Genomic DNA, 14,376 nt, shown 5'->3' on the forward strand with positions numbered 1-14,376 from the left:
ACCGGGAAGACAGTAGAGCAAAAATGGCAGGAGTTTGTAGGTATAATTGAGGACACTGTACAGAGGTTCATTCCCAAGAAAAGAAAGATTAACCGGGGAGGGATTAGACAACCTTGGCTGACAAAGGAAGTCAGGAAATGTATTAAAGAAAAAGAGAGATCCTATAAAGTGGCTAAGAACAGTGGGAAATCAGAAGATTGGGAAGGATACAAAAGCAAACAGAGGATAACAAAGAGTGTAATAAGAAATGAGAGGATCAAATATGAAGGTAGGCTAGCCAGTAATATTAGAAATAATAGTAAAAGTTTCTTTCAGTACATAAGAAACAAACGACAGGCAAAAGTAGACATTGGGCCACTTCAAACTGATGCAGGAAGCCTAGTGATGGGAGAGAAGGAAATAGCAGGAGAACTTAAGTACTTTGCGTCAGTTTTCACAGTGGAAGACAGGAGTAATATCCCAACAATTAAAGGGAATCAGGGGGCTGAGTTGAGTATGGTTGCCATTACGAAAGAGATAGTGCTAGAAAAGTTAAAAAGTCTTAAAATTGATAAATCTCCTGGCCCCGATGGGATACACCCTAGAGTTCTGAGAGAGGTGGCTGAGGAAATAGCAGAGGCATTGGTTGAGATCTTTCAAGAGTCACTAGAGTCAGGAAAGGTCCCGGATGATTGGAAGATGGCTGTTGTAACCCCCTTGTTCAAGAAAGGATCAAGGCAAAAGATGGAAAATTATAGGCCAATCAGCTTAACCTCGGTTGTTGGTAAAATTCTAGAATCCATCATTAAGGATGAGGTTTCTAAATTCTTGGAAGAGCAGAGTCTGATTAGAACAAGTCAACGTGGATTTAGTAAAGGGAGGTCATGCCTGACAAACCTGTTGGAATTTTTTGAAGAGGTAACAAAGAGGTTAGACCAGGGAAACCCAGTGGATGTGGTCTATCTAGACTTTCAAAAGGCCTTTGATAAGGTGCCACACGGGAGGCTGCTGAGCAAGGTGAGGGCCCATGGTGTTCGAGGTGAGCTGTTGGGATGGATTGAGGATTGGCTGTCTAACAGAAGGCAGAGAGTTGGGATAAAAGGTTCTTTTTCAGAATGGCAGCCGGTGACGAGCGGTGTCCCGCAGGGTTCGGTGCTGGGGCCACAGCTGTTCGCATTATATATTAATGATTTGGATGAGGGAACCGGGGGCATTCTAGCGAAGTTTGCCGATGATACGAAGTTAGGTGGACAGGCAGGTAGTACTGAGGAAGTGGGGAGGCTACAGAAGGATCTAGACAGGTTGGGAGAGTGGTCCAGGAAATGGCTGATGGAATTTAATGTGAGCAAGTGCGAGGTCTTGCACTTTGGCAAAAAGAATAAAAGCATGGACTACTTTCTAAATGGTGAGAAAATTAATAAAGCCAAAGCACAAAGGGATCTGGGAGTGCTAGTCGAGGATTCTCTAAAGGTAAACATGCAGGTTGAGTCTGTGATTAAGAAAGCGAATGCAATGTTGTCTCTTATCTCAAGAGGGTTGGAATATAAAAGCAGAGATGTACTACTAAGACTTTTATAAAGCTCTGGTTAGGCCCCATTTGGAGTACTGTGTCCAGTTTTGGTCCCCACACCTCAGGAAGGACATATTGGCACTGGAACGTGTCCAGCGGAGATTCACACGGATGATCCCTGGAATGACAGGTCTAGCATATGAGGAATGGCTGAGGATACTGGGATTGTATTCGTTGGAGTTTAGAAGATTAAGGGGAGACTTAATAGAGACGTACAAAATAATACATGGCTTGGAAAAGGTGGATGCTAGGAAATTGTTTCCGTTAACCGAGGAGACTAAGACCCGTGGACACAGCCTTAGAATTAGAGGGGGTCATTTCAGAACAGAAATGCGGAGACATTTCTTCAGCCAGAGAGTGGTGGGCCTGTGGAATTCATTGCCGCAGAGTGCAGTGGAAGCCGGGACGCTAAATGTCTTCAAGGCCGAGATTGATAGGTTCTTGTTGTCTAGAGGAATTAAGGGCTACGGGGAGAACGCTGGTAAGTGGAGCTGAAATGCGCATCAGCCATGATTGAATGGCGGAGTGGACTCGATGGGCCAAATGGCCTTACTTCCACTCCTATGTCTTATGGTTAGAGGATTGAGTATGAAAGCCATGTTACAGTTACGGAAGTTTCTAGTTAGGCCACATTTGGGGTATGTGCACAGTTCTGGCCACTACACTGCAGGAAAGATTTGAAGCCTTTGAAAAGGGTATAAAAAGAGGTTCACCAGGGTGTAGCCTGGATTGGAGTGCATTAGGTATGAGGAGAGGTTGGGCAAACTTAGATTGTTTTTGATACTGTCAGAGGCTGAGGGGTGACCTGATCTAAGTATATAAATGTGAGAGGTGTGGATAGTCATCGTCCCTTTCCCAGGATGGAAATGCCAATACTAGAGGCAAAGATTTAAGATGAGAAGGGAACAGTTTAAAGGAGATGTGGAGGCAAATATTTTTACCGAGAGGGGTAAGGGAGGTGGTAAAGGAACTATAATAATATTTATAAGCAGTTTAGACAGACATATGAACAGGGAATAGAGGGATTAAGGATCATGTCAGGCAGATGAGATTAGCTGAGAGTGGCATCATGATCGGCACAGACATGAAAGGCAAAAGGACTTGTCCCTGCAATATGTTCCATTAGCTTTTTGTTAACTTTGAGTTAGCAGAGTCTCAACTATTTTCAGCATATTTTAATGACCTGGTTAAGAGGAGTGATTGTTATGTATCCAGGTTTTACTGATGAAGCAATGTTAAATGGGAGAATTAGCTGTGAAGTGGACACAGACAGAGGGAGGATCTGGGATAAAAGCAGATGGAGTGGCGAAGAATGTGACAAATGGATATATAATGAGGGGAAATGTGAAGTTTTCTACTTTGGTAGGTACAACACCGAAGTCATCTGATTTTTAAATAGTGAGAGGCTAGTAAAGGTTGGAATATGTAGAGACTGAGAAATCCTAGAGATGTACAGCACAGAAACGGATCTTTCGGTCTAACCTGTGCATGCTGACTAGATATCCTAATCTAATCCTATTTGTCAGCACTTGGCCTGTACCCCTCCAATTTTTGTGTCATCTGCGAACTTACTGAGTACACCTCCTAAGTTCACATCCAAATCATTTATGTCAATGATGAAAAGTAGTGGACCCAACACCGATCCTTGTGGCAAACCACTGGTCACAGGCCTCCAGTCTGAAAAGCAACCCTCTGCCATCACCCTCTGTCTTCTATCTTGGCACTAGTTCTGTATCCAAATGGCTTGTTCTCCCTGTATTTCATGAGATCTAACCTTGCTGACCAGCCTACCGTGATGATCCTTGTCGAACACCTTTCCTTTACAAGTACATGTAAATCCTGTCCCTCAGAATTCCCTCCAACAACTTGCCCACCACAGATGTCAGGCTCACTAGTCTATCGTTTCTTGGCTTTTCCTTCCCGCCTTTCTTAAGCAGTGGCACCACGTTAGCCAATCTGTAGTCTTGCGTCTCCTCCCCTGTGACTATTGATGATACAAGTATTTCGTAAGAGGCTCAGCAATCACTTCCTTAGCTTCCCACAGAGTTCAAGGGTACACCTGATCAGGTCCTGGGGAATTTAAGACATCCAGCATCACCACCTCTGTAATATGAATATTTTTTGAGATGTTGCCATCTATTTCCCCACTTTCTATGTCTTCCATGTCCTTCTCCACGGAAAACACTGATGCAAAATACTCGCTTAGTATCTCCCCCATCTCCTGCGGCTCCACACATAGGCTGCCTTGCTGATCTTTGTGGGGCCCTATTCTCTCCCTAGTTACCCTTTTGTACTTAATGTATTTATAAAAACTCTTTGGATTCTCCTTAACCCTATTTGCCAAAGCTATCTCTTGTTCCCTTTTTGCCCTCCTGATTTTCCTCTTCAGTATATTCCTACTGCCTTTATACTCTAAGGACTCACTCGATCCCTCCTGTCTATACCTGTCATATGCTTCCCTTTTCTTAACCAAAACCTCAATTTCTCTAGTCATCCAGCATTCCCTATACCTACCAGCCTTTTACCCTAACAGGAATATGCTGTCTCTGAACTCTTGTTATCTCATTTTTGAAGGTTTCCCATTTTTCAGCTGTTCTTTTACCTGTGAACATCTGCCCCCAATCAGCTTTTGAAAGTTGTTACCTAATACCATCAAAATTGGCCTTCCTCTAATTTAGAACTTCAACTTTTAGATCTGGTCTATCCTTTTCCATCACTGTTTTAAAACTGATAGAATTATGGTTTCTGGCCGCAAAGTGCTCCCCCACTAACACATTATTCACCTGCCCTGCCTAATTTCCAGTCTTTGTATAACCACCACAGATACAGTAAGGAATCGGACAAAGAAATTATAAGTTAGCCTTTATTTCAAGGGGATTGTTGTGCAAAACTAAAAGTTTGCTGAGATTATGTTGAACTTTGGTGCAACACACTGAATACAGTTTGCAGTTGCGATCTCATTTCATCTGAGGAAGAATATGAGTGTGTTAATAGGGAGCAATGGTGATTTATGGGACTGATTCCTGGGATGAGGCGACCTTGCTGTGTGGTGAGATGGCTTAGAATGAAACTGTATTCTCTGGAGTCGAGAAGAATGGCAGCAGTCTTATTGAAATATTAGATGATGATGGGACTTTAAGGCTGGATGCTGAAAGGATGTTTCCCTTACAGCTGAGGCTAGAACAAGGGAACACAATTTAAAAATATTTGTCTCCCATCAATGATGGAGATGAGACAATTTTCCTAAGGGTTGAGAGCTTGTGAAACTCTCTTCCCCGCAGTGCAGGAGGCAGAGTTATTGAATATTTTTAAAACCAAAATCAATAGATTCTGATCTAAAAAGGTTGTCGGGATTAGTCAGAACTTACATTTGAGGCGGCAATCAGATAAACCATGATCTTATTGAATGGTGAAACAAGTTTCAGGTGTTGATTGTCTACTCCTAACTTGTGTTTGTCCCTGTTTAGAACTGAATATGAAGTGTCTTCACTCAAGGTTTTGAATCATTGAATTCTACCCTCCAGAGGACTCTTACTGCTCTGTCATTAATTTTTAATGTTTGGGATTGACATGTTACGAACTACTTACAGAGCAGGCATGGAATTGCAGTTACGGCCAAAGATTAGTGTTAGAGCAAAGACAATTTCACTTTCTAAAGAGAGGCTGTGCAGTTTGCACAATGAGAGAGAAGCTGCAGTGGAGGTGCAGTTTACATAATATCCACAAGCGGGTGCTTGTTGTTGTGATCTGATTATATTGATTGCACTGTTTTGTCACAGGCAAGGAAGTATACTGAACAAGGATCTGTCGCCTGATAAGAAGCATGACAAAAAGAACTCTGAGAAATCTCCTCTATATGAGTTTGACCCGACAGGTAAGACACAACTGAAGGCAAGAGCCTATTTTCTGCACCAGCATTTCAATGACTGGTGATTAGTCATTCACTGTTGAGTTCGAAAAGGTATTTTGAAGCAATATTTGGACATATTATGATACACCTCCAAAACAGGTGGGACTTGAACCTGACCTCATGGGCCAAAAGTACAATTACTGCTGCACCATAGGACCCAAAGTGAGCAGTTTGATTGTGACAAAAACATGTCAGCATTGTTCTCAAAGAATCAGTCAGCTTAATGGTTTAACTGCAAGATGTGGCATGTTGGCTCAGTTGTTAGCACTGCTGCCTCACAGCGCCCGGGACCCGGGTTTGATTCCCGCCTCCGGCCACTGTCTGTATGGAGTTTGCATGTTCTACTCGTGTCTGTGTGGGCTTGCTCAGAGTGCTCTGGTTTCCTCCCACAATCCAAAGATGTGCAGGTCAGGTGAATTGGCCGTGCTAAATTGCCCATAGTGTTAGGTGCATCATTCAGGGGGAATGGATCTGGGTGGGTTACTCTTCGGATGGTGGATGTGGGCTTGTTGATCGGAATGGCCTGTTTCCACACTGTAGGGAATCTAATCTAATGCAACAACAAGGTGCTTGAATGGTCAGCTTCTCTTGCTCCTCCCCTCTACATTGTCCTGTGTTTTGCAGAAATGTGCAGTTTCTGGTCTGTATTGTTATTTCTCAGCAAATGGCCCCAAGCCATGGTGACAGTTGATGCTCGAGGGATTTGGTAATTCTTTCATCAGTGTGTCTGTACTGTTGATCCTTTTCCCCCATTTCTGGTGAATTGCTATCTGCAGGCCACCCACATGATGGATATCTCTTCAGAGAACCAGTCATTGATGCATTAATTGAGTGGATTCTGTTCTTTGGACTCTGGGTTCAGATAGCAGCTGTTTTATTGCTGAATAGCGGTGAGATGTGTATGGAGATTCAGCATTCACAGAATTGCAGCATGTCATTGCACACTTCTCTTTAATAAAGCAAGCTTGGTGGTGCTGAGGAAGGAGTTATGCAGAGGGCTGAATCTCTTCCTCATTTCAGTTCATTGTGTACAATGCTTTGCCAACTGTTACTAACTAGATTTAGTCTCCCTCCCATCCTAAAAATATCAAATGCTGTCAGGTCTGCCACACTCTCAGATTGAGATGTTACTATCTGAAACATGATCAAATCAACATCCATTGAGTACAGGTTAAATTGTTGAACTAATTGTCTCCCAAAGGATGATGTCAAAGCAGGGTTGCTGAAATTGGGATATCTTGAACAGGATGTTGTTGACTTAGAATAAGGACATTGAGAATTCGAAAAGTAAGTTCTTCATTGGAAGAAGTGTGAATCTTTGTATTTCTGTACATTTTAGATCTGTGGATGTTCACATTGAGCATATTCAAGTGAAGATTTTGGGTAAAGGAGGTATTGTAGGAGAATGGAATGGAGGTAGAAAATGAGCCTTGATTTTATTGAGTGGCAGAGCAGGGCCATCTGCCAGTTCCTGCATTCTTAATGAGGCATATTGTGTGCGCTGGAGGTAACTATGGACTTCAAACGAGGTTGGAAAGGATAGTTTGGGAGGGATGTTCATTCCGCTGCTAAGGTTGATGTTCTGGGATCATGACATCAGCTCCCAGCTCAGATTTCTTTGCTTTGAGTGACGGCACTTCAGGAAGTTTCTCACTGATTTCTGCTATTTCATTTTACCCAGGCCTGGTTCAACGCTGTGTCATAATCCAGAGAGATGAGAATGGATTTGGCCTAACAGTCAGTGGTGATAATCCTGTATTTGTCCAGTCCGTCAAAGAGGGTAATTTTATACCAACTACACACTTCGCAAAGTTTTCTCTTATTTGGAGGCAATTTTCTCCCTAATTTAAATGTTCCCTCCCTGATCTGTGCAAATATAATTTGAAACATCTGTGAACAGTATCCAGTTTCTGAAGCAGGATTGATGGTTGATGTGTGCTGGTTCTGTTTTAATTCTCCATGTATTTCTTTGACAGATGGGGCAGCTGTTCGGGCAGGTGTGCAGCAAGGAGACAGAATTATTAAGGTGAGGCATATCATCCATTCTGATGTATTATTTGCGTGGTCCAAGTAATGTTACAATATCTTGCTGTGGTGCCCCTCATGTCTTTTTAAAATCTTTCTTCTCTGTCATTCACCTTGTTTATGCCCCTCATGATTTTATAAATCAACAATATAAGGTCACCTCTCAACCTCCTACACTCCACTGAAAAAAGTCTGTCTAGCCTCTCCTTATAACTTAAGCCCTCCTTTCCCGACAATATCTAGTAAGTACCTTCTGAGCCCTTTCCAGTTTAATAATATCAGGGTAACCAGAACTGGACACAGTACTCCAGAAGAGGCCTCACCAACATCTTGTACAACCTCAACATAACATCCCAACCCCTATACTCTCAGGTCTGACCAATGAAGGCAAGTGTACTAACTGTCTTCCTAACCACCCTATCTATACAAGATGTTTCAAAGAATTCTGTACCTGAACCCCTAGGATTCTCTCTTCTACAGCACTACCCAAGGCTGTAATTTTAATTATGTAAGTTCTGCCCTTGTTTGTTTTACCAAGATGTAACACCTCGCATTTATCCAAATTAAACTCCATCTGCTACTCTTCAGCCCATTGATCTGATTGGTCAAGATCCCTTTGTAATCTTAGATAACCTTCTTCACTGTCTACTGTACCACTAATTTTGCTGTCACCTCCAAACTTACTAAGCCTGCCTTCTGTATTCTCATGTAAACAAACAAAAGTTCACACAGCACCAATCTCTGTTGAACACCAAAACCAAACCTCCCATCTCTCTCTCTCTCGTGCCGTTAAGCCAGTTTTGTATCCAATTGATAAGCTCACCCTGAATCTCGTGATCAAACTTTACTAGTAAGCCTACTGTGCAGACTATTGTCAAAGGCTTTACTGAAGTCCAAGTAAACAATGTCAACTACTCTGCCATCATCAATCTTATAAGACCATAAGACATAGGAGCGGAAATTAGGCCATTCAGCCCATTGAGTCTGGTCTTCCATTCAATCATGGCTGAGAAGTTTCTCACCACCAGGGATATATTTCCCTTCCCTCCCCTATCAACGTTCCGAAAAGACCACTCCCTCGTCAGGTCCACACCCCCCACCAACCCAACTTCCACTCCCGGCACCTTCCCCTGCAACCGCAAGAAATGCAAAACTTACGCCCACACCTCCCCCCTTATTTCCCTCCAAGGCCCCAAGGGATCCTTCCATATCCACTACAAATTCACCTGCACCTCCACACACGTCATTTACTGCATCCACTGCACCAGATGTAGGCCTCCTCTATACTGGGGAGACAGGCCGCCTACTTGCGGAACGTTTCAGAGAACACCTCTGGGACACCCGGACCAACCGACCCAACCACCCCGTAGCTCAACACTTCAACTCCCCCTCCCACTCCACCAAGGACATGCAGGTCCTTGGACTCCTCCATCGCCAAACCATAGCAACACGACGGTTGGAGGAAGAGCGCCTCATCTTCCTCCTAGGAACCCTCCAACCACAAGGGATGAACTCAGATTTCTCCAGTTTCCTCATTTCCACTCTCCCCCCCCCCCCCCCCCCCCCCCCCCCCCCCCCCCCACCTTGTCTCAGTCAAATCCCTGGAACTCAGCACTGCCTTCCTAACCTGCAATCATCTTCCTGACCTCTCCGCCCCCACCCCACTCTGGCCTATCGCCCTCACCTTGACCTCCTTCCACCAATCGCATTTCCAACGCCCCTCCCCCAAGTCCCTCCTCCCTACCTTTTATCTTAGCCTGCTGGACACACTTTCCTCATGTTGTTGTGGTTCTGTTCGCCGAGCTGGGAATTTGTGTTGCAGACGTTTTGTCCCCTGTCTAGGTGACATCTTCAGTGCTTGGGAGCCTCCTGTGAAGTGCTTCTGTGATCTTTCCTCCGCCATTTGTAGTGGTTTGTCTCTGCCGCTTCCGGTTGTCAGTTCCAGCTGTCCGCTGCAGTGGCCGGTATATTGGGTCCAGGTCGATGTGCTTATTGATTGAATCTGTGGATGAGTGCCATGCCTCTAGGAATTCCCTGGCTGTTCTCTGTTTGGCTTGTCCTATAATGATAGTGTTGTCCCAGTCGAATTCGTGTTGCTTGTCATCTGCGTGTGTGGCTACCAAGGATAGCTGGTCGTATCGTGGTATGAACTCCAACTAGCCACGAAACGACACGACCAGCTATCCTTGGTAGCCACACATGCAGATGACAAGCAACACGAATTCGACTGGGACAACACTATCATTATAGGACAAGCCAAACAGAGAACAGCCAGGGAATTCCTAGAGGCATGGCACTCATCCACAGATTCAATCAATAAGCACATCGACCTGGACCCAATATACCGGCCATTACAGCGGACAGCTGGAACTGACAACCGGAAGCGGCAGAGACAGGCCACTATAAATGCTGGAGGAAATATCACAGAAGCGCTTCACAGGAGGCTCCCAAGCACTGAGGATGTCACCTAGACAGGGGACGAAACGTTTGCAAGACAAGTTCCCAGCTCGGCGAACAGAACCACAATAACGAGCACCCAAGCTACAAATCTTCTTCTCCCAAACTTTGAACACTTTTTCCTCATTCCTGAAGAAGGGCTCGTGCCCGAAACATCGATTCTCCTGGTCCTTGGATGCTGCCTGACCTGCTGCGCTTTTCCGGCAACACATTTTCAGCTCTGATCTCCAGCATCTGCAGTCCTCACTTTCTCCCCTGAGAAGTTTCTCAACCCCATTCTCCCACTTTCTCCCCATAATCCTTGATCCCCTTGATACTCAAGAACCTATCTATCTCAGTCTTAAATATACTGAATGATCTGGCCTCCACCAGCCTTCTGTGACAATGAATTCCATAGATTCACCACTCTCCGGCTGATGAAGTTTCTGCTTATCTCTGTTCTAAAAAGTGATGCCTTCGGGTCCTAGTCTCTCCTACCAATGGAAACATCTTCCCAACATCTACTCTGCCCAGGCCATTCAGTATTCTGTATGTTTCAATTAGATCCCCCATCATCCTTCTAAACTCTGTTAAGTATAGACAAGAGTCCTCAAACGTTCCTCATATGTTAAGCTTTTCATTCCTGGGACCATTCTCATGAACCTCCTCTGAACATGCTCCAGGCCAGTACATCCTTCCTGAGATATGGGGCTCAAAACTGCACACAATACTCCAAATGTGGTCTGACTAGAGCCTCAGAAGTACATCCCTGCGTTTATATTCAAGTCCTCTCAAAATAAATACCATCACTGCATTTGCCTTCCTATTACTGACTCAACCTGCAAGTTTACCTTGAGAGAGTTCTGGACTAGAACTCCCAAGTCTCTTTGCACTTCAGACTTCTGAATTTTCTCCCCATTTAGAAAATACTCAGTGCCTATATCTTCCTACCAAAGTGCATGACCTCTGTTTCCTACATTGTACTCCATCTGCCACTTCTTTACCCACTCTCCTAACCTGTCTAAATCCAAATCCTTCTGCAGCCCTCCCACCTCCTGAATGCTGCCTGTCTACCTATCTTTGTATTATTAGTAAACTTTGCCAGAATGCTCTCAGTGCCTTCATCTAGATCGTTAACATATAAAGTGAAAAATTATGGTCCCATTGCTGAGCCTTGCTTGTCACTGGGTGCCATCCTGAGAACCCTTTTATCCCCACTCTCTGCTTCCAGCCAGACAGCCAAGCTTCTATCCATGCTAGCACCTTGCCTCTGACATCATGTGCTCTTATCTTACTCAGTAGCCTCCTGTGTGGCACCTTGTCGAAGGCCTTCTTGAAGTCCAGGTAGATAACATCTATTGCCTGTCCTTGGTGTAACTTGCCTGATACTACTTCCTCAAATAATTCTAGCAGATTTTTCAGGCATGACCTCTCCTTAATGAAACCTCAATGCTGACTTTGCTGTATTTTGCCATGCACTTCCAAGTATTCTGAAAGCTCCCCTTCACAATGATTCCAGGATCTCGTGTGCCCTCTTGCTTTTTTTTTGTTGGGAATGTTAATTGTTTGCGATTGTTATATTCCCTCAGTTTAGTCTCTGGGGTAGAAATGCACCCAGTTTCTGCTTATGAGCCAGGACAATGTCAGCAGGCTTTTCCTATGGAGTCATTGCAACCGCATTTGATCATGCTATTGCAAACTGGAGCAAAGTTTCCAGACAGAAGCAGGAATGAAGACTATATTATGGATATTCTCAGCAGCTCTGGCCGTGTGTGTAGAGTGAGAACAGTGTTAACTTTCAGGTCCTGAATGTTTCCAGCATTTTCTGTTTTTAATTTAACATTCCTAGCATCTATTGTTTTTTGCCATGTGTCAGGGCCCCTGGTGGATCCTTGGCTTTAGGGTGTAGGTTTGCTCGCTGAGCTGTAGGTTTGATATCCAGACGTTTCATTACCTGGCTAGGTAACATCATCAGTGGCAACCTCCAAGTAAAGCGAAGCTGTTGTCTCCTGCTTTCTATTTATATCTTTCTCTTGGAAGGGGTTCCTGGGGTTTGTGGTGATGTCATTTCCTGTTCATTTTCTGAGGGGTTGATAGATGGTATCTAGATCTATGTGTTTGTTTATGGCGTTGTGGTTGGAGTGCCAGGCCTCTAGGAATTCTCTGGCATGTCTTTGCTTAGCCTTTCCCAGGATAGATGTGTTGTCCCTACCAACCATCAAACCAAAGATCTGGTCCGCTACGTAGATGACACCTTTGTCATCACAAAATGAAACAAGATAGAAGAGACATTTAACATCATCAACAACATCCTCACAGGCATAAAGTTCACCAAGGAGGAAGAAACCGATGACAAACTCGCATTCCTGGACGTCACAGTCGAAAGAAAGGACAACGGAGAACTACAAACCTGTGTATACAGAAAACCGACAAACACTGACCAATTACGTAACTACACCAGCAACCATCCAAACACACACAAACGAAGTGTATCAGAACACTATTCCAACGAGCCACCTCACTGCAGCACAGACGAACTTTGGAAAACCAAGGAGAACCACCTATACAACGTATTCAAGAAGAACGGATACTCAAAAAATACAGTGCGCAGATTCCTCAAGAACAAACCACGACAAGCAGACCAAACACAGCCAGAAACCCTAACCATCTTACCATACATCAAAGAAGTTTCAGAAATGACAGCCAGACTACTAAGTCCCCTCGGAATCCTAGTAGCACACAAACCCACCAACACTCTCAAACAAAAACTAACAAACTTAAAAGACCCAGTACATCTCATAGACAAAACCAACGTCATCTACAAAATTCCATGCAAGGACTGCCACAAATACTACGTAGGACAAACAGGAAGAAAGTTAGCCACCATGATACACGAACACCAGTTAGCCACAAAAAGACACTACCCTCTCTCCCTCGTAGCCCTACACACGGATGAAAAAAAACACTATTTTGACTGGGACAACACATCTATCCTGGGACAGACTAAGCAAAGACATGCCAGAGAATGCCTAGAGGCCTGGCACTCCAACCACAACGCCATAAACAAACACATAGATCTAGATACCATCTATCAACCTCTCAGAAAATGAACAGGAAATGACATCACCACAAACCCCAGGAACCCCATCCAGGAGAGAGATATAAATAGAAAGCAGGAGACAACAGCTTCACTTCACTTGGAGGTCGCCACTGATGATGTTACCTAGCCAGGTAATGAAATGTCTGGATATCAAACCTACAGGTCAGCGAGCAAACCTACACCCTAAACCTCAACCTGAGCTACAAACCTTCACAAACCTTGCAAAAAGGATCGGTGGCTTCTGAGTGAGTGAACTGGTCAATTAGTTGTAGACTCTGGTTGGATCAAGAACTCTTTTGATGGTTTTATCTTTCCCTTATAAATGCAAGAGTGTTTTGAGGCCAGTATTTCCGACATTATTGTATTAGCAAATACTTGACAAAGTCTAATAAAAGTTTTATTTCTACAGGTTAATGGGTCACTGGTGACACACTCGAACCATGTAGAAGTGGTCCGGTTAATCAAATGTAAGTGAGCAATGTGAGTGGCTATCCCAACATTTGCAATCTAGAGAGATACAGAATGCACGCATGCATGTGGTGAGATAAGTCAGGCAACCCCACCCCTCAATTTTCATCTGACACATTGTTCATCTGGTATTACTGGATATATAATAAGTGATTTGCAAAGATAGATGTAATCTTGGGAAAGCAGTGGCATGTTTATTTGTTTGAAGGCATTTTCCACTTTGAATAGGGTTTTGGAAGTGTTAAGTTTCAGCTGAACAGAAACACGATCAGAGTTCAACATTTCATCTTCGTTAGACAGCACCTTACAAACCCATGACCACTTCCATCTAAAAGTACAAGGGCAGCAGGTGTTTGTGAACACCACCACCTACAAGTTCCCCTCCAAGCCACTCGCCACCCTGACTTGGAAGTATACCGCAGTTCCTTCACAGTGGTTGGGTCAGAATCCTGGAATTCCCCCTCTACTGACACTGTGGGTCAACCCACAGCAAGTGGACTGTGGCAATTCAAGAAGGCAGCTCACCACCACCTTCTCAAGGGCAAATAGGGATGGGCTATCAATGCTGGCCAGCCAGTGATGCCCAAGTCCCACAAATGAGTTAAAAAAAACTCATCTGAAACATGACACTGAAACATGAAACAATACAGCAATCACTTGGCACTGACCCTTTGCCAGCATGGTGCTCCCTGGATCCTTCCTTGGAAGCCGTTTGCCAAATGTATGTGGTGGTGTCCTGCAGTTGGATGGGTGCTTTTTGTATTTGAGCTGAGCTAAAAAATAGATAAAGGCTGGGAGATAGGAATGAGAGGTAACTCTAAACTCTTGAAGATGAAACTGAGCTGCATGGATGTAGATTTGCTTGCTGAGCTGGAAGGTTCATTTTTG

General features: G+C 44.1%; 1 protein-coding gene across 1 annotated transcript in view; it reads left to right on the forward strand.

The window, feature by feature from the left end:
* Positions 1-2,137: 2,137 nt before the first annotated feature.
* Positions 2,138-14,376, forward strand: part of LOC140494017 (rho guanine nucleotide exchange factor 12-like) — a 93,123-nt gene continuing 80,884 nt past the window's right edge. Inside the window, exons 1-5 of the mRNA XM_072592949.1 lie at positions 2,138-2,187; positions 5,329-5,423; positions 7,141-7,239; positions 7,436-7,485; positions 13,430-13,487. Of these exons, the coding sequence (XP_072449050.1) occupies positions 2,138-2,187; positions 5,329-5,423; positions 7,141-7,239; positions 7,436-7,485; positions 13,430-13,487 (352 nt within the window). The remainder of the gene's footprint in view (positions 2,188-5,328; positions 5,424-7,140; positions 7,240-7,435; positions 7,486-13,429; positions 13,488-14,376) is intronic.

Source organism: Chiloscyllium punctatum, chromosome 23 (assembly GCF_047496795.1).
Source record: "Chiloscyllium punctatum isolate Juve2018m chromosome 23, sChiPun1.3, whole genome shotgun sequence".
NCBI classification, from domain to species: Eukaryota; Metazoa; Chordata; class Chondrichthyes; order Orectolobiformes; family Hemiscylliidae; genus Chiloscyllium; species Chiloscyllium punctatum.